This window comes from Betta splendens, chromosome 6 (genome assembly GCF_900634795.4).
Source record: "Betta splendens chromosome 6, fBetSpl5.4, whole genome shotgun sequence".
Classification (NCBI taxonomy): Eukaryota; Metazoa; Chordata; class Actinopteri; order Anabantiformes; family Osphronemidae; genus Betta; species Betta splendens.
Genome location: NC_040886.2, coordinates 5114191 through 5134310, shown reverse-complemented (window position 1 = coordinate 5134310; position 20120 = coordinate 5114191). Strand labels below are relative to the sequence as shown.

The 20120-nt window shown below is 43.7% G+C and overlaps 2 protein-coding genes across 6 annotated transcripts; one reads left to right on the top strand and one right to left on the bottom strand.

The window, feature by feature from the left end:
* Positions 1-1627: 1627 nt before the first annotated feature.
* vps9d1 (VPS9 domain containing 1) lies at positions 1628-17689 on the top strand. Of its 5 annotated transcripts, none has more exons than XM_041071135.2 (17): positions 1628-1787; positions 3065-3137; positions 4167-4301; positions 4411-4576; positions 4874-4985; positions 6497-6559; positions 6849-6901; positions 7262-7349; positions 7627-7712; positions 7983-8122; positions 8220-8561; positions 8647-8776; positions 10124-10326; positions 10583-10667; positions 12312-12416; positions 13484-13596; positions 16952-17689. In XM_041071135.2, the coding sequence occupies exons 1-16, from the start codon at positions 1695-1697 to the stop codon at positions 13587-13589; spliced, it is 1980 nt and encodes a 659-aa protein (XP_040927069.1). In that variant the 5' UTR covers positions 1628-1694; the 3' UTR covers positions 13590-13596; positions 16952-17689. The 5 variants fall into 5 exon arrangements, with proteins under 5 accessions (XP_040927069.1, XP_029009873.1, XP_055365555.1 ...); XM_029154040.3 differs by lacking the exon at positions 16952-17689 and adding an exon at positions 14116-15120; XM_055509579.1 differs by lacking the exons at positions 1628-1787; positions 16952-17689 and adding an exon at positions 14116-15120 and having other exon boundaries at positions 3077-3137; positions 4172-4301.
* On the bottom strand, positions 17368-19900 carry si:dkey-238o13.4 (uncharacterized protein LOC560780 homolog). The gene is made up of 6 exons (XM_029154281.3): positions 19328-19900; positions 18947-19054; positions 18609-18748; positions 18438-18534; positions 18122-18246; positions 17368-18037 (listed from the first exon to the last, which is right to left on the bottom strand). The coding sequence occupies exons 1-6, from the start codon at positions 19410-19412 to the stop codon at positions 17861-17863; spliced, it is 732 nt and encodes a 243-aa protein (XP_029010114.1). The 5' UTR covers positions 19413-19900; the 3' UTR covers positions 17368-17860.
* Positions 19901-20120: the final 220 nt, after the last annotated feature.

The window sequence follows — 20120 nt, the reverse complement described above, 5'->3', positions numbered from 1 at the left end:
GTAGGTGCGTGAAGGAACGACAACCAGTGTCTAGTCAGATGGGATAGGTTTATTAACCCACTGTAAAAAGTACAACAAAATACAGCCACTTGAAAAATGATACTTGCCCCTAAGAAAACATATTCATATAAATTTTAAAATAAAAATGAATGAAATTTTTTAAATAGTTATGTGTTTTATAAATAAACATAACACAAATATATTCAAACATATACTATGTGTAAATAAAATCAAATAAGCTTTCCTTGAAATCTATGAAACAGGTTGTTCAGTAAGTTGGTTAATGCAATTTTACACATAAAGCTTGTGTTTTGTTCAAATATCTGATGTACAGGTAGTGAGGAATTTCACAATGACATTAACTATTTCATTAGTTTATGGTTATAGGAAATATGTACTTGAAATAAAAAAAATCATAGATAACGGATCCCTTTGGGCAAACTAGGCTTAAAGTGACAACCTTCTACTTTTCAAACTGAAACTTTAACATCTTGAGCACTACCAGTGACAGTAATGAAAGAGTTGGTACTTTATTAGTTAAGGAATAGGAAGTATTTTGTATAATTACTGTATAATTTTGAATTCTCTTTATTTGTTTTCACTGTTCATAAATAATAAAACCAATATATCAATAATCAACCTTGCATATTATAACTTTTATTTATTATATTAAAATATTATATTATATTCACAGTACATTCACATTATACTCACATCAGGTAGCAGTAGTCCTTTGGTGGCTCAGTGGGTCTAGCGTTAGATCAAACCTCACCACATCAATACAAATAAAAATTGCTTAGCATTAAGACGGCTATTTACATACATCACAGTGCATCATAGTTCAAACTCAAAGACACCATTATTATAAAAAGCACTAATACAAAATGTCTCTCCGCTGTATTGTGAATTGTGAGTTGATGGGTAAAAAAAATTATGGCAATTTAGGGATAAGAGAGCCGAGCATGCACCATTCTTTAATACCGTAATTCGAATGTTATTTCATCTGAGCCTGGTTCCTGAAACACAAACGGCAGACGTGAGCTGCAGCCCACGCTCCTCCTCAGACGGAGAACAGTCTGCTGAGTCGCACAGCGGAACACAGCGCCTCGACTCTTTTCCTGCATTAAAGTGGTCAGAAAAATGCAATGAATAAAATAATAAACATTTGATGTTTTAAGTTTCGTTTTAGCCGGCAAGAAAACGCTTGACCGTGTTAAAAAGGATGATTAGAATGAACTTGTTCAATTGAACATATTTTTTACATTCAAAATAAACATGATATGAAATGAGAATTTTTGACTATGTGTGTTTCTTTTTTTCTTCCTGGACTCTACGTGGCTATACCGAACAAAGACTCAGGGTGCAGGATCAGGGTGAAACTCATAGTGTACTATTAAAATGCTTAGAGCATCCGCATCCATTCTGCGACAGATTACATATTGTAAAATACTTTGTGCTATATTTTATGGGGGTGCTATAAAAATCATGATTAATTTATTGATATATTTGAAACAAAAGATCTCCCCTTATAAACCCAGGTTCCGTCTTGTGCCTTTCTGGGTTCAGAATCCCCATGAGCGCAGTGGGCAGAACCACCCCGAACAGCAGGAGGCAGCGCGTTCCCGGATCGTTTACAAGATGCCGCCTTGAAAACAGCGAAGAAGAGGAGGAAGCTGCGGCAGGACGTGGGGGTGATGGCTGCGGCTGACGGCGGAGCGACACCGCTGCAAAACGCCATGAAAATGGCCAAAGTGGCGATCCAGCTGGACGGAGGGAACCAGCACAAGGTAGAGGGTCACGCGTTATCGCACAGGGAGCAGTTAGTGCGCATGCGTCACCAGGCCGAGGGCGCAGCTAGCTCCACGACTACACAGTGGAGGTGCAGTAGCTGCTGCTCCCCAGCTTCTGTAGAACCTGGTGTTTGTCACCTCATAATGTTGTAGAAGCACAACAGTAGACGTCACGCTTGGGTTTAGTGCAGTAACAATAAAGAAGCACGCAGTAAACGCCTACTGAATTTTCCTGTAAGGAAACTAGGCTTTGCCCCCGTGTAACTAACATAATGGTCAAACATGTCAACATTAACATGAGTAGAATCTAAGCAACGCGTCTCAGCCAATAATTTACGTGTATCTGATTAAACATGGTGAGGCCTGCAGTATATTACAGTGTCTGTGTACGGGAGATTTCCATAGACACAGGCTGGAGAACTGGAGGAACTGGAGGCTAGTGTGGATGGCAGTTGGTGCAAGTGGATTGTAAATGTGGATGTACTGTAGGCAGACGTGCAACAGTTCCATGATTTACATCAAACAAAAACAGAACAAGTAGCTCACCCATTTTCCACCACTTGTCCTGATCCTCTCCCAACCGCCAGGTTAAAGCAGGGCTTCACCCTCGGACAGACTGTGGAGTCAGATAACTGCAAGTAACCAGACTGTGGGAGAAACCCATGCTGACGCAGGGAGAACAGGGAGACGCCACACGGGACCATCTCACTATGAGGCAACAGCTGAGGGAACTAGACCACTGCGCTTCTTTAGCTCCTTACTGCACATGTTTACAAATGAGTTCCAGCCTCATGACACCGGGTGCAATACTGTCCAACCCTTGTTTACTTGTGATAGAACATGGAAACCTGCTCATGGGTCCGTGATGCTTTGCGCCTGGCAAACCTGCAGTATGTACACGTAGGCAACACGATGCATTCACTCATGTAGTAGGATGAGAAAACATCCCGCTGTCTGTGAGAAAGCTGAGGTTTAAGAGTGTCCACCAGAACAGTGAAGGTTTGGGAGTAGACGTCACAGTCTTCTGACCTACACAGGCATTCTCTGGTAGGATTTACACAGTGGTTACACAGACGCCAACGCTGATGGGGAACAGGCTCAGATTGTCTGTGTAACTGAAAAGAGCAGATGCTGGCATTAAGGCCTCTAATGATACTGTCACACTAAAAGCTGCCTTTTGTGTTCCATGCTTGAATTGTTAAATATAGACTTAGTGTAATGTTGTCATGCTAAAGTCGATGAACTCAGATATTCTAAATGTGTGGTCTCTACAGGAAGCCTACTGTGAATACCTCCGGACCATCAGCTACATATCACACGCACTCCTGGAGAAAGCTGTGACACAAAGTAAGATCCGGTCTAGCTTCACTCGCTTTGGGTAACGTAAAACAAAAACGTCATAATATGTACCAACAAGGTTGATCTTGTCCAAAAGCCTTGGTTGTTTTAATGAGTCATTCTGACTCCTTCACTGTGGTCTAATTGTGCTGCTGATTGCAGTGTTTAGAGCCACGAAGGAAGTGGAAGCAGCCTCATTTTAATCTGGAAGTATTCACCTTAGCTATAGAGAAGTAAAGTGAAGTATTTAGACCCTTTCACTTTACTGTAGCCATAATAATAATAAGTTATTGGTGATTATGTTTTGAACTGTATATAAGTGTTCAGTGTGTTTGCTCTGGCTAATGTGTGTTTAGGGACCAGTTCAGACCAGTTGGATTGATTGGCCATAGTTTATGCAGGAGGGTGAATAGATGGGTACCATGATTTGTCAGTTGTTTATTGCCTTAAAACAAAGCAAATATTAAAACTAGTGTGTAAAGTCACCAGGTCGCTTCTAAACTGAGAAGCAGAACAAAGTGATAATCAACCCCAGCAGAGTTTTGGCCTATGACTTCTGCACAGGTGGGAGAACGTGCTGCGTCATTCAGACCTCTATGGCGACTGATGACTCAAAAGTCAAATGAATGAGGTTGCTGGGTGGTATTTAAATGACTCAGAGGTCATGAGAAAAATATCCTGTCTGAATAGATAAAAATCATTGTCTTTTGACAGGAGAAAGTGCTTCACTGTAGCTGGTTTAGACTAGACGTCCAGGCACAGACCTGTTTACGTTCTAATAAAGTCAGGAGGACAGCGTAACGTGAGCTGTCTCTTATGCTGTTTACATAATTAAACTGGCTGAGTATTTTAATTGACCTGCAGATTCAAACATCGCTGATGTTTTTGATAGAATGGTGAGTGGGAGCAGGAAAAACAAAGGTCGTGGTAGTTAATCATTCTAACCAGACTTGAACTAATCAGCTGGAATACAGTAGTTGATTGTTGGAACAAATGGGATCAGCAGGAGGCTTCAGGTTGTGCTTCCTCTGTCCTCAGAGAAGAAGGAGGTGGTGGAGGAGGAGCGCATGCTGATGCTGGCTGAACAGTGTCTGGAGCGCGCCAAGTCGTTCATAGGGAAGAGCTCAGAGCCCCAGCATCCTGCTGCTCCAAACACCCGTGACTACATAAGAGGTCTCTGTTATATCATACCTCCAATGACGGCTAGCCTCAGAAGCAGCCAGTGAGTAACAGTGTGACCGATCAATGCCTCTTTCCCTCCTGTCCACCTCTGCTGTCACAGTCCTGCCACGTCAGCCTCCCGTGGAAACGTCACACAAGGCGACCAGCCCAACAGCGAGCGGCCAGTGCCGCGAACTGCCAGATGCTGGAGGGCAGCTCTCACCTTTTGTGCCTCCTGAAGTCTTCCATGAGCTACAAACCGTTGAGCCACCGGACACTGGCAGAAGGTAAAGGCCACTTTTTATCACAGATGATCAATATTGTTCCATTCATTCAATCAGATGTTCTTTCAGACTATCAGACATAGTTTACAGAAGTATTTACAGCATCATCCCTGAAAACAAAAGTTTAGCCATTGATTTATGACCCTTTGCCACAATCCAAAAATGAAACGTGATAAAATAAAAGCTTGTTTCTATTCGTCTGTGTGTGTGTGTGTGTGTGTGTGTGTGTGTGTGTGTGTGTGTGTGTGTGTGTGTGTGTGTGTGTGTGTGTGTGTGTGTGTGTGTGTGTGTGTGGTTTAGGGAGCTGACGCCCATTGAACAAGCATCACGCTTGAACCAGAAGTTAAAAGCCAATTATGAAGCTCGCCTGGCAAGACTCACACCTGCTCAGGTCTACCAGAAGACCTCGTTGGTGAGTGTGTGTATCATACCTGCTACAAAGTTGATAGATGAAGACTCAAAGAACCCCGGCTGCTTTTTCAGACCATAGGATGTGGGAGCTGGACGCCTCAATGAGGTGTCTGTACATTTCCATGCTTTGACTGGCCTGCATCACAGCATCCGTCCTGTCGTCCTGGCAACACCAACATACGCTGAACGTGGGGAAACTGAGCTGTGCTCTTGTATAGACATACAATTATTGTATATACATTGTATTGCTCCTATAAATATAATATCCATGTTACAGAAGCTTTATGTGGAACTGGAACTATATTCATAAAAAGTAGTGTCTAAAGAGTGCATTTTGCATAGGAGGGTCCTCTAAGATGAGGCTTCATCCTGTAAATGGTGCCGACTTGGCTTCAGGGTAGATCTGGAGGTAGAGCAGAACCAGCATCTCTTCACAGGTCCACCTCCTTCACTGTGCTGAACATCATTAACGGCAGCTGCTGACTTTGCTGTGGGAACCAAGGTGACCGGGTCAGAACTTTACCAAGCGGTTACAAATGTTCTGGAGGAAACTCTAAACTCTGTCTCTAGAGACGGTTTATGAACTAGTGAGGAACTGCCCATAGGTTCAGTTTTATTTATTAGGCACCAGTTTACAAAATAATTATGTTGAGGCATATTTTTAAGTTTTAACGTTATTTAGCATAAGAAAAGAAGCAAGAAACCTGGTTAACTGTTCCTGTGGCCCAAACAAAGAACAGTTTGGAGTTTCCAAACACGGGGCCACAGTTTGCTTCTCTAAGTTGAGCGTAGTAGTGACGTCATCTCTATAGCAGACCGGCAGTTAATCTGGTAAACATGTGTCCACACGCATTACTGCTGTACATAAAAACCTTATCAGTATTTTAGACCATGGGACGTTGTTCGGGTAAAAGGCACGAGTCTTGTGCGCTCCGTACGTCCCGCGTCCGTGACGTCACGTGTTGATTGGCGTGGGCCGGGCCGCACGTGCCTCGGCCTTATTTAACGGTGAGCACCTGACCGGGCGGTGAGTTCACCTGCTAACGCCAGCTCGCCGTCACAGGCCGATATGATGGTGAGTGCGCCAGTAGCGTCAAGCTAACGTAATTCGGCGGTACCTACTCGTTAAGCTAACGTTGAAATAACCTCACGGTTCAGAAACGGAAACCTCGGCGTCAAGTGGAGCTTCGCGCGTACTGGACCAAACTGAAGGCTTTTGTAAAGGTAACGCAGTAACCAGAACCCGCGGGGCTCGTTGTGTGCCATGTATTAAATGTACTGAGCCTGGAGCAACGTCTGGGACGGTCGGTGGCCACAGACTCCGCGGCTTCAAAACCTGACGGTGGTTGTCAGTGACGCAGGCGTCATGGACCCTGATGGTTCAGATTCATCTCTCTCTGTCTCTCCTCTGGTGAAAATGCTTTTCTCTCTCTCTCTCTCTCTCTCTCTCTCTCTCTCTCTCTCTCTCTATTCTGTTGAGTATTTAAGCGTCTCTTTTCTCCTCCAACACAGACTCTCTCTCTGCAGCGGCAGATGATGGAGAACCTCATCATAGCCAAAGCCAGGCAGGATGCTGTATCCTTCTGAGCCACTTTTCACTTCTCCATCAAAGTTTAGCTCATAGTGAAAACTGTGCAATTCAAACCTGTATTTCATCTGCCTTACAGGTGATATCCATTTACAAACATGACTGTATTATTAGATGTAAGAAAATGCTGACATACTACATACATACAAAATCTATTTGGTGACATTTTGTGTTTATACAGTGGATTACATTTTATTGTTGTGGAACTCTGTCACTTTCAACTGATTTCTGGACAGGAATGTTTGGCAGTTTCCTTAATGTTCATTTCAACACTAGCTTCAGCGAAAGATGGAGGAGAGAAGATTGAGGCTGCAGGAAGAAGCTAACAGGTACAACACGACGCAAACATCAACATGAGTTAGTGATGTTTGTTCTGGCTGCTCTTCAACTGCTATCATGATATTTGAATCAGTTATGTCGGGGTCAAAATCTTATCCCTCATTCAGATCAGTTAGCAGATTACTGTTACAGTACTTTTCACTCTGACTCAAGTGATACAATAAACCTCAAATGATACAGATTAATATCACTGCCTAAACAATGCTGAATTTGAGAAATTATGGTGGAGAGCACAAAGTTTGGTTTGAATTAATCAAGGATCAGTAAAGTAATTGTTGAGATGCAGACATGCACTGACCACAGAAACCTGCCACACAGTTGTCTGTCTGTCTGTCTGTCTGTCGTTGCAGGAGGTTTGCAGCATCTGGGGCAGTGACTGCAGAGGAGCAGGAGCAGCGAACTCTGTACACTAATGTCCTAGAGTATGAACAAGACCATGTGAGTACATGCTACAAAACACAAGTAATAAGACACATCCGTTGTTTGTCAGTGAAAAGCACAGTAACACACACACACACACCAGTAGGTGACTGTAGCTAAACTGAAGCCAGGTGTAGAGTCAGTCTCTGCCTCAGTCTGTCCAGTAACAGAGTATTTAACCTATGGTTGTGTTGCTGTTTTGAATTGTCATATTCAAATGAGGAACTCTGACAGCGATTGTTGTTTTTCATGTTGATCAGCTGCATGGAATTGTGCTCGTATGCTGTTTCTCTAGGATTGGCCCAAACTGTGGAAAGCCAACATACAGGAGAATCCTGACAGCATCACGTTGGTGTCTCATCTGGTTTCCTACCTCCTCAGGTACCTGACATGAGCTGTACTGACATTTATTTAGGGTAATAGACTTTTCAGCAACAGCACAGATTCTTAGAAAGTGTTGCTGACTTGTTACATTGGCCTCCCAGTCAATAAGTGATGACTCTGTGTGTTTGTCTCCTCTGTTATCTTCAGGGTTAGTCCTGACACAAGATTGTTTCCATCGACAGACTATAATTACATAACTGAGATAAAGTAAGACAGGACTTTTGTTTTTAAATGTCTGCTGTTAATAGACTAACCTTGTGCCCTCAGCCAGTCTGACCACCCTGTGATGAAGCTTTTGAGAAGACACCAGTATAGAATCTATAACAGACTCTACCCCATTGTAAGTAAACGTTTCCCCCAGAGTCCTGCCCTACCACTGAGAGCTTCTCACCACATGCTGCATCCAGGTAAGACCATAACTTTGTGTTTGATTGATCATCTAATGAACTGAATGCACCTTGGCCACTAAACAAAATGTCTGTGAAAACCCGGTGGGACATGTAGAGACTCCAAGGAAGCCAACCAGGACTGTGAGCAGCAGTGGCCAGAGCTTCAGCACTGACTCATCGCTTTCTCGTGACCTTCACACCAATTATGACGATGAGGACTTGGAGGAGCCTCCCACAGAAGTGACTGTTGACCGGGAGAACTCCTTTGAAGATCTGGAGCAGTTTCTGACCCAGCTGGATTGGGCTCCTCCACATAGCAGCACAGATGACACTGGGTCAGACACAGAGACGACATGTGATGCCTCATCGTTGGACGAGAGCCACATCCGGGAGATGGAAATGAGGGCACTAAAGGAGCACCTGAAGTCCATTGTCAAAGACATTCATATAGCTGTTGGTGAGTAGAAGACTTCGTGAAATATCAAGGGTTTAAATTAATCTGCTGAGCGTTACATGACACTGTCTTCGTCTGTCTTTTTCAGATCAGCTTCTTTCGCTGTGTTTGTTGTCTTTTGAATGTCTGAATACAGCAAGGTTCAAAGACCTGTGTCTGGCCAGCATAGAGGAAGCCTTCTTCACGCCGCTGTGGAGCGCCCTGGTGGCTCTGTTCAGGTACCACAGGCTTTATGCCTTTTGGAATCCGTGATACAAGTCTAGACTACCCAGATGCAAAAAATGTCAAATCTGAGTTGAGAGTGCTCAGAAAGTAAACACTTTTTGTAAAAAGTAACCCCTTAATAAACACTTACCCTTTTAGTGTGGGTTTGTCTTCATCCACGAGCATGTAGAAAGTCTGACTTGTGCTGGCACACCTTTTTTTTAAAAATGCTGCATAATATAACATATTGGTTACATTAGTCACTACTCTTGACAGTTAGATCAGCTGTTCTGTATATTTTTTTTATCCTTAATGTCTGTAATGCATTGTCATTTAAAGGTTGTGTAGTTCATCTGTCAAAGTGTCAAACATTAGATTAGTGGTGGACTGGTAGCCTTAATTGATAAACCTGAGGACTGTCACTTGACACTGTCCAGAGTTTTGTAGCTGGAATGTTGACATTTGATTAAAAGCTTTAAGGATCAGAGAACCACCCCCTGGGTTCTAGTTCTGCAAACCAAAGGCAGGATGGGACCAAACACCAAGTCCGATCATTTCTGTGTTATCAGTTGGCAAGTACCGACTTCCTGAAGGCCATCTGAATCAATGTGATGTGTCGAAAAGCTGTTAAACCCACTGAAATACATGGGTGCTTAATAGAGATGAGGTATGTGGTCACCTGCAGTAGCACCAAGGCCTATTTAAACTGTCATTGCTGCTGTAAGCCTTCACTGTCTATACATATCGTTCACTGGCCTGTGACTGTTGTGTAGTAGTAATTTGCAGTATGTTTTGTTCCTTAGTCTCTTAACTGGTTTGTAAATGAGAATCAGAATGTTTGCTTGTTATTTTGAAGAAGAGAAGCCTGTGATCAAGCCTTGAGAAATGGTTACACCATATCAGTAGTGGCTCCTCAAAAGCCACTGGGTTGGTGCAGTCTCATGTTGACCATTGTGGGTCAGTGCTGCACTGTGCACAGCACATGATGATTAAATGTTTGGAATCAAAAGATGGAACGTTACAATATAAAACACTGATCAGTGTTAGTTTTGAAGCATCACTGCTTCATTTTAAGTTTTATCCATAAGTGTAGCTGACTCTACGACTGGATCCCTGCTGAACACACGGCGGGTTCTGTCATTTGGAGTAAATTAAGAGCCAGGATGAGATGCAGTAGTAGGTTGCTGTTGGTTGTTATTCGAAGCCAGCTGAACCAATCTTGGTTCATTGAAAAATGCTTAAAAAGAAAGTGTTTGCAGATTACAGTATGAAAGACTTTTATTTTGGTAATAGATGTACATGTTCTGTTTGCGGATTTCATTGCATTAACATAAGAAATCACACCTGTCTGTATTCCATAGGAAGGTCAACAGGGACAGGGAGCAGGCATGTGAAGCAAGTATGAAGCTGTACCAAGATGCTTTACCTGGGGATGTTGGTGTTCCCTTGAAACTGTTCCCTCAAGACCCCTGCATACAAGGTTCCTACCCCTACGAGTCTGCTGTACACGAGCTTAAGCTTGTCTTTAAGGATGGCTGTCCGCAGAGGAAGCTGGAATGTATTGGTGAGACACACAAGTTTCTCTTGAAGCACTGAAAGTAAGTCCCTCATAAGCTTAAGATCATCCTCTGTTGGGCTGGTGACTTGTTTCTTTAGGGTCTGTATTTGGCATTTAGTGACATGTATGTGTAAATGAGTCAAAGTAAAAATGGTCTGATTACCTGAAAAGCAAATGTGAAAATGTATTAGTTTCATTTAGTTGCATCTGTATATGGCACAAAGAAAGTTCCTGAATCCTACTATTGATGCTTCTGCTGAAGTACGGACGTTACGCCAGATCTGTGCCTGTGCTGAGGAGTATCGGTGTATCCATGAGGCGGATGCTACACCCACAACAGCTGCCATGTGAGTCAGTCTTTGTGTTGGTTGGTCACGCATTATTTTGACTCAGCAAGTCTAAATAAATATAAAATTTGTTAATATGAAGTTATGGAAGATTTATTTGCTCTGTTAATCTAAAGCTGCCCATTAAGTTCAAGAAGAGTAAGAGCTTTTTTTTTTTTTTTCTTAAACAGTCCACTGGAAGCACTGGGCTTGGTAGCGGGCCTGTCAGGCCTCATTAGTGCTCCTCTGGGACTGGCACAGCATGGGGCTGTCCTGGGTCCGTTGCCTCTTCCTGGCAGAGCCAGAAAGTGGGTCGTTGTGTCTGGGCGTGTAGGCAGGCAGGAGAGACGCAGGTTGTTGAAAACAGTGATGAGCAGTCAAACAAAGGCTTGAGGGGGCAGTGAACCTCATGGAGACACCAAGTTTTTATTTACTGTACAAGTGAGCACTGGAGCAAGGTGAAGTGCATTAAACATTTTCTGCTCTTAAGACCATGATCATTTCAAGTGTTTTTGCTGTTGATGCTTTAAATTTTCAGTTTAGTGCAGTCTAGTTTTGGTCACTTTGTTTTCTTGAGAATGGCTGACGTCATGTCTGCTGCTCCATATCTGTCTCTTCTTGTTGGAGCATGTGAAGTGATCAGAGGTGGCAGAGTAGCTGCCTGGGTGCAACACTCGAAGCCTTTTCGAAGGATCTGAGAGTCTGTACTCACCGATAAAACATAGAGTAAGAAAATACAATGAATCATTCTGCATAAAATTTGTTTTGGTTCTTTTGAAGACAAGTCAAACGTTGTAGAAGACACAATCTATGATTTGTTCTATTTAGTTTTGTAGAGCAGAATTGTGATCACGTCTTACTTACTGAGACGTGATCTTTTATTGAAAATTTCTGTAGCAAACATAAGCAGCAGTTCAGACTAGTGCATTTTAATAAGTTCATTCTTGAAATCTATCACTTTTTCTTCAAGTCCCTGTTTCCTGATTCTGCATCGAATCTGATGTAGAGGGCTTTTTGTCCATTGCCTTTGACCAACTGGAAGCACCTTTTGGTTTAGTTGTTTTATTTCTCTCTGCCTTTTTGCTGATTCGTTGCTCATCATTGCTCCCTACATCCTCCATTTTGCCTTCTTACTGAATTGTCAAAGCCATAATGAAACCCAGTATGCTCCAGGACTTGGTGTTTAGGTCAGTGGTCAGTGTGCATTATGTCTGGAATGCAGAGACACCAGTTTTTTGGGAGAGGATGGATGTGTGTGTTTACAGGAGTGAATTGAGAAGATTATGATTCAGGGCTGTGACCGTAAGATCCAACTCTAAGCGGTTACATGAGACCGTCCACACCTTCCAGAACCTGAACGAGTCAAGGATCCGGTTGCATGCGACTTGGTCTGTCGAGGGCCAGCGTCCTACCTTCTCACGCAAAGCTGCAAGCAAGCGCTTAGCTCTGCGTGAGAGTCCTGATAAACAAACGCTCTGTCTGCAAACAAGGAGAAAGCTATCAGGCATTCATCATCTCCCAAGCCACAAGAACTTGGGGAGGCAAAGAAATGTTTATCATTTCCATCTCCGAACGTGTGTCCTATTATGAGCAGCTCCCTATGGACGCGGCGCTCTGAAATGTCACGGTGTGTTTTACTCCTGTTTTCCTTCTCTGCTCCAACAGCGGTGCAGACGACCTGTTGCCCATCCTGTCCTTCGTGGCTCTGCGCAGTCAGTGTCCTCAGCTGGTGTCTGAATGTGCCGCTTTGGAGGAGTTCATTCATGAAGGGTAAGTGACTCAGGCCTCCTCCATGGGGCACAAGTACACTTAAACTAAGGTTGCTAACAGCTTGAATTATCATCCAGTTTGACTGACTGGTAGCTGTTAGTCTTAGCAGCTGTTTCCTGTACAAAAAGTTTTCTCTTTAGAGGTAACTGTGATGTAAGACCGAACACACCCGCTAACGTTCTAGTAGCACCAAGGTGTTCGAACAATTGGACTCTTGATTTGAGATGGGCCACAATGACTGTTTGCGTGAGAACTCGGACCACACCCAGGTCTGCAGCAGGCTGAAGGAGCCAGCTGGTAGATTTGCAGTGGCCAAAGAATGTCAGACTATTTGGGATTTTGGTTTTTCTTCTCTATAAAACTCCAAATTAAGACTTACTTAATGAATATGTAGTTTAGTGGGTTGGAATGAGTCAAGAGGAAGGAGAAGCCTGGGTCACAAAGATGAACCAGAGTCTTTGATTGGCTACGTTTGGTTGTCATTCTATTTATGTTTGAATGTCCTCACTCTTGATGGTGTATAAACCACCTGAGATATAAAACGTGCATTCAGCTGATGATGGAATGAGACAAAAGGTTTACACTTGTGTAGATTTTTTTTGTTTGTTAATTCCATATTTATTTATTTTTTTTATTACATTTTAATAGAATTGATCTTATATTCCCAGTGTCTAACCCAGAAAAGATTGAGAAATGCCTCATGAATGTCAGTGACACCAGGTTTCTAGAAGTACTGTCAAAAATTAAAATATGAGTGTATGAAGTGTTTTGATATTTGTGTTAATCAGTTGAAAATGTATTTGTTATAATTAAAAAAAAAACTTGTGATTCGTTGGTTTTCTATATAGTATACTGTAGCCCTTACTGTGCTACAAGCTTGATAAAACAGGCAGAGCATGAACTGTACAGGCGTGTTCCAGAATAACTTGCTGACGCAGATGAAGGCGTGTGGAGCTACTTCCACCAAGCGATGACGGAACCTAATTCATTGTTTGTTAATTGGACAAACTGGCCCCTGCTTTCTGAGACAATCCGTTTGCCAGCTAACACACTTTTTTTTCTGCCAGTTATTTGATAGGAGAGGAAGGCTACTGTTTGACGTCCATGCAGAGCGCCCTGGCCTACGTCGAGTCACTGCACTTAGGAGCTCAGCTTCCAGATGCACTCACGTAGAATAAAGGTAAAGTCTATACTTCACACTCATCCAAATAAATGTGTGCATTGTCAGATTTCAGTTTAGATGCTTATTCACAAACATTTAATATTAGAGCCTGAGCAGATATTGTGTTTTTAAACAGCTTCAAGAATGATAGTCAGAGCTGAGATGACAGATGAATGAGAGGTTGTGACATATTGAATCCAGTTGTCAGAGCAGCGTGAACGTCAGTTGTGGTAGATGGTGGTATATCGACTGAAGCTGATGCTCTGCTCAGTGGGGCCTGCGCTGATGTTTGCACACTGCTGCTCAGCAGCGTGAGATGTGATGACGCTCAATGTTATAAAATGTGACATCCTCAACTGACACCGCTCCCAGTCACAATGATTCCACCCCTCCTAAATATTTGACTTTGCAGGCCACTGCCCTCATTTGCGCGGTTACTTGGTTGAGAAGTGGGAACTGGGGAGAGATCATGGTTGAAACCACAAGTCGTCTTTTAGTTTAATTTCTACACTGTGTTGTTGACTGTTTTTGTTCTAGGCTGCTGCATATTTTCTCCAGAGACGATAGCTGAGCTGTTCATGTTGTGTATTTAAGAAGTCCTTTGTCCACTGGAGGACAAACCCGGTGCCTTTGAGTCCTTTCCAACATATCAGGGTGGACTAAAAGTTTAAACAAGAACACTGGTTGTCTTGGTTACTGTTGGTGCCACATATGAGATGGATGTCTAAAAATGCACCGCAAAGGTTTTGTATGGGCTCAAGTTTGTGTATTTGTTTTACAATGGAATGTCTAAGACTAACACTGACTCAAATGTTTTACCTTGTGGCTTCTCCCAAAAAAACAGGCTAATTAAAATGTGTGTGATATTTAAGTCTGCTATTCAGTGCATCCAGAGACTCACACAGAAATGGGACGTGTTTGTGTGTGAGGCTACACTGGGTGATTGTCAGAGCAGCCATCTGACATGCGCTGATGAGTAAAAACCTGTCGCATCTGCTCACACAAGGTCCAACAAAGATCCATATAGTGAAATGAAACGTCCAGTGGCGGATGTTGAGGTAAAATAGTTCAAGCGTAGCAGAATAATTAAAATTTAAATCATTATTTCCTGAAGCATTTCTAGAAACGCTCCTTGTGCTGTGATGCAGCATGGTCCCAACCACAGGAACATTGGCAAAAATCTGCACCTGCAGACCAACCTTGCCTTCATGTTTCAAGAAAATTACAGTTTTACACACTGACCTTTTTTAATATTTAATGTTGCTTTTATTTTGAAGGAATCCAAGAGATGTGAAAAGAGCCATTGTTACTGGTGACACCAAGAGCAGATTTAATAAATGTTTATGTAATTATATCAAACGTTAGGTTTCTGTAATATTGCAAAGTAAATTAATACAGTACCTTTATGTAAATTGTTTATTGTACATTAGTCCATGCTTTAAAAAGGTCATTGTAAATTATATTTTATTAAGCAGTTTTACTGTGAAAGCCTGGTGGGATTGCTGTGTGTTCGATGGTGTCAATAAAGAGAACTGAGAAACACTGAGAGTGTTTGGCTCCATTAATTCCAATGAGGCTATAAATGTTCCAGCCTTTGCTGAACAGCAACATCATCCTAATTCTACTCACCCATCTGTGCTGTGCTCTTGTCTTTTATATTCTAGAAATTCATGAAGCTAATAATCGTCTACAGGACCACATGCATACGATCAATACAATTCAGAAGAAGTGTGTGTGGGGGGGGGCATTGCTCAGTTCAACCTGCAACCCCTTTGTAATTGTACTGTAACATTTGCAATGTAGTGTAACTACAACAATTGTGATTCTCACTGGTTCCAATGAAGCACCGACAACACAGGTGCCTTGAAATGATCATCCAGAGACTGATGCTTAAAAGACGGACAAACTGCATGGGAGGCAGGAAAAGATGGAGAGCAGTCACCAAATGACACATTAATTCAGTTTGATTTTTATTAATATTCACCAATGTCATGACGTTTCTGCTGAAGTTTCTGCCTTTCGACTAGTCAAGTGTTTAGGACCAGGCCCCCCCTCTCCCTTTAACTAACAGCCCTGTGTTTTACTAGGTTGTGTGCAGATGTCTTCTCTAAAACACATTCATACTCTAGCATCATGTTTGTTCAGCAGATGGTAATTGATCACATTTACTACATGTCAGAATCGGCTCTAAGACTCGTCTTCCATCCCATCCTGCCACTGAGCATTTTCACGGGTCTGGATGGAACTTCCAACATGGCTGTTGCTGGCACATACTCTGACGCTTTGCCCCAAACCACTTTATGAAACCACATTTTGAGGGAGTCGGTTCTTAATTGACTTTGTTTGTGGGACTTTCTGGCACATGTTTGTGTTTACTAGTGTGTTTTACTGCCGTGTCAGTGAGCGTGTGCTGTTTGCAGGGTGGGACCCACCCCAGTGGAGATAGCGTGACTTTGTGTGTGTGTGTGTGTCTCTGACCTCAGATCTGGCTGAGGATACTTTAATCCTCTGGGGTGTGGAAGGCTGCCTCAGTCACATCCAAAGCAACAAGCTGAGGTTAAAACACGTGTGGATCCAGCCGCTCATAGTGCTGCAGGACGGTGTCTCCTTGAGTACCACACTCACAGGCTCCAGCTAAGCTGTCAGTCAGCTAGCCTGGCTGCTGTATGTTTAGTGAGCCCTCTCCAGAAAGTACTAGACACTACCAAAGGCCAAGTATGAAACATACACGGTGCGATAATCAGGCACAGAGTCTTAGACTTAGCCTGACTGCAGGTGTTTGGACCTGAGTGGTACTGGGTTCTGGGTTTTTTAACACAGCGGTTTGATTCATCACATACAATGTAAAAAACTGTTGGTCTGCATCAGTGCCACTGCTTTAGACTTAACAAAGCTGTATTAGGTTCATCCTGTATGTGACACACTCATGGTCCATTTTTCTTCTTCTTGAACAGGATGACTCATAATCATCATAATCAGGGTGTGTGTGTGTGTGTGTTGCATTACAAATTGTAATTTGGCCTAAATGAGCTGTCAGCCATCAAGTTGGACACAAAGCCTGACTGGCCATCCCAGCCTCAGCAGTCCCACATTCTCCTGTCAACCAGATGCAACCATGCAGCAGGAACATTAACAATAGAGTCCACAGCAAAACAATGACTCGATGACAATGACACGGCACAGCTACAGCATTCTGCTGCTTTGAGAGCGTGCTTTCAGGGACAACAGTGGCAGAAGAAAGAGACAGTAGGGGGCTGGTACCTAAGGACCGATCTAGTGCACTAGAAGTGCACGGTGAGTGTGTGGATCGGTTCTGGAATGGGTGGTTGTGTGTCTGGTCCATCCTCAGCCCGGCCCCTCTCTTATGTTGCAGGTCCACTGATGCAGGAGGAGTCTGGGTCGATGGGTTCCCTTTTCGGGGAGCGGACCCTCCCATTGGAGGCTGAGTTTGATGTCTCCGACTGGGCCAGTTCTGGCCCTGGGTGTCTCTGGCCTGGTGCCTGGTCCGGGTACTGGGTTCAGCAGTCAGGCCTGACTCATCAACTCTGCTTTGTGCTATAATTTGTACTATTGTTGGCTGTTGGTTGCGTATTTATTTTCTCCCTCTACTCAACCTGTGTAATCCCAGTATTCATAATGGACAACACTGAAACTAAACACAGATCTCCAATAAGGAGAAGTAAAATATCTAATACAACTTAAAATATTAATTCCAGAACATGTTGGATGTTAAACTCTTGAATAAATACACTTCCAGTTCCAGGAAAACACTACAGTAAACAGCATGAGTCGGGGAAGAGATGTCATTTATTGCTGCATATTTACAGTAGATGCTAATTGTTTCCTGTCAAAGCAAAGACAGACTGAACCGACTGTGGGATCTTCCTGACTCAAGGCGACAAAAGTACTTCATCACCTCACACTTTTACTTATCTCTGCAATAATCAGCAATATTTACATGAATGTTTAGCAGCTACCGGTCGTCAGGAAAGCACTACTAGTGGTCAAACACTCCACATGGGTTTGTAGATGGAAGACGACATGAACAGATGTCATGATGTCAGCATATAATAATAATAATAATAATAATAAAGGTTTGTATAGAACGCGATATGACTACGATAAATTCCTTAGGTCTTTTTTACAGACATCACACAACAGCACACACACAATAACTGGAAGAAGCAACAAAACACAGTATTAGCTGCAGATAGTTTCAGTCGTGTGAGGAAGAAGCAGAACAGACCAAAGAGCGTGAACGCGCGGTTGAGTCCAGACGCATCTACAGGTTCTTCTGCAGGAGCAGGTTCTTCAGGTCTGCAGCACTGGTGATGGTGAAGACGCTGTGGGAGCTGTTCCCTCTCTCCACAAGCGCAGCCACTCCCTCGCCCAGGTCCAAGTGGTTCAGGTAACCTGGCGCCATACGCTCTGGAGCGGCGACACCTGCGTCGATCTTCACCTGCCGGAGACCAAGACGCAGCTTTTAACTCGTTGTCTGGTTTGAACTGGTTTGGTCCCAGCTGCTTGTCTTGCTGCGTCTCACCTGGTTGAGTTTGCAGGGCACCTCAGGGTACTCCTCTCGTAGGACCTGGCAGAAGGCCAGGGTGCTGGCAGCTCCCACCGTCAGGAAGCCGGTACCGGGCATCAGAACCTTTTCTCCGGCTCCGCCTGGGGCACCAGACAGAAACTCAAGCTGTTTATCTGGGAAATGCCATCTCTTACAATGTGTCATGACATCAAACATAAGGAACAGAACAGAACAGAAACAGAAGAGGGAGAAGACAGAACGGGGTTCTGATGGACTGATGTCAGGGTCTCAGTGCTTGAGCTCCAGGTAGAGCGGAGGACGGAGGACTCACCAGTGATGAAGGTGTAGGAACCGTCAGAGCGGTCCCTCACCAGTGGAAAGAAGGTTTTCCACGACACGAACGTGCTGAATAGCAAGGTCTCAATCACCTGCAGAGGAACATGAACGCAGTCAGACGAAACACAGAACCTCCTCCATTTCCCGCACTGCTCCGTTTTCTCACCCAGTGCAGGTCTTTGAGGGACTGGGTGTGTGGAGGTCCTCCCTGCCACCAGCTGAAGCCCAGGGACGACACCACGTCGGTCACCTTGCCCACGGCCTTCAGCAGGGCCTGCTTGGCCTGCTCTGCTCCCGCCTCTGAGCCTGGAACGCGTCCAGCACCAGAGTCCAGTTAGTCAACAGATTCACACCCATGACAGACACAGTAAACGCATGATGCTCTGACACCTCTCTAATGAGCAACCCTTGAACGCCTGAGGGGGGACTCTGCACTGACACATCTGATCAGCCTGATGCCACACGGGGCTGTGGAGACCAGTAAACCAGCTGCAGCCCACTCACCTACATCCCCCACTATGGCAGTGAGATTATCCTTGGTGCTGGGAGACACGAAGGATCTGAGCTTGTCCAGTCGGCTGCTGTCCCTGGAGATCACTGCCACTTTAAAACCTTTACACATACAGAAAACAGGCCATGTCGCATGAAGACACCTCCACAAGCATCCACACCCACAGTCTTTGTTTATGCACAGCAGAAGAAATACTATTACTAATTCATCCTGATTGCTTCATAGCCCGTGTGACATATTACGTATTAGATATTTTGCCCTAATCTGTGTGAACTTTTTTTCTGCCTGCAGCATAAAAAAAGTACATCCTTCATATATTTCCCTCGGCTTAGACCTTCTCCAGTGAGTTTGGATGTTGCGGCCGGAGCACCTACCTTTGTCCAGCAGCGCCTTGACGATCCCTGAGCCCACCGTGCCCGCTCCACCCAAAGCCAACACCACCCTGTCCGAGTTTGCCATGCTGGACCAGAGGATGTCACCTTCTGAAGCTGGACACCGGTGCACAGGATGCTTTAAACGCAACAGTTCCTCCCTTCTCCGCTGAAGCCACGCCTACAGGTCAACAAAAGAGCGTGCGCGTGTGCGTGCGCGTGCGTGCGACAGGGAGATGAATCCTGACGTGGGAGAAAGTCAGTGGGTTCACGCAGAAATAGGGGCTGAAATGCTGCCATCTAGTGACAGGTCGTAGCAAGCAGACAGTGAAAACCTTTGCTCTGTTACTAGAACAACAAGCATATTGGTTGCGCATCTTTTATTTTTTTCCTCATGGTTTTATTTGCACCATGTTGTTTGTTGTGTTTAGTTTGAAGGCTAAGTAAGATCGTATCGGTATATTTCCTAGATTAAAGAGAAAACGTCACCACACCCAGGTTTTGCTTAACATTACCCAGCACCATTGTGGAAATATGGATTTTATTGGTTTTCCAAGCTGATTTGGTTGTCTTGCAGTTTTATAGAGAACTGACATCGGTGTGATTTCTGATATAAAAACATTGGCATATGTCAATGTCAATGTTTTTATACACTATCAGAATCACACCTATAGCATAACGCTTATTGATTTAATAATAAATCAGTAAATATACCTATTATAATATAACAAAAGAAATACTGGTTTTAAAACCTTACTATTAGATAAAACTGATAGCCAGAGCTGCTCAGGTTTCT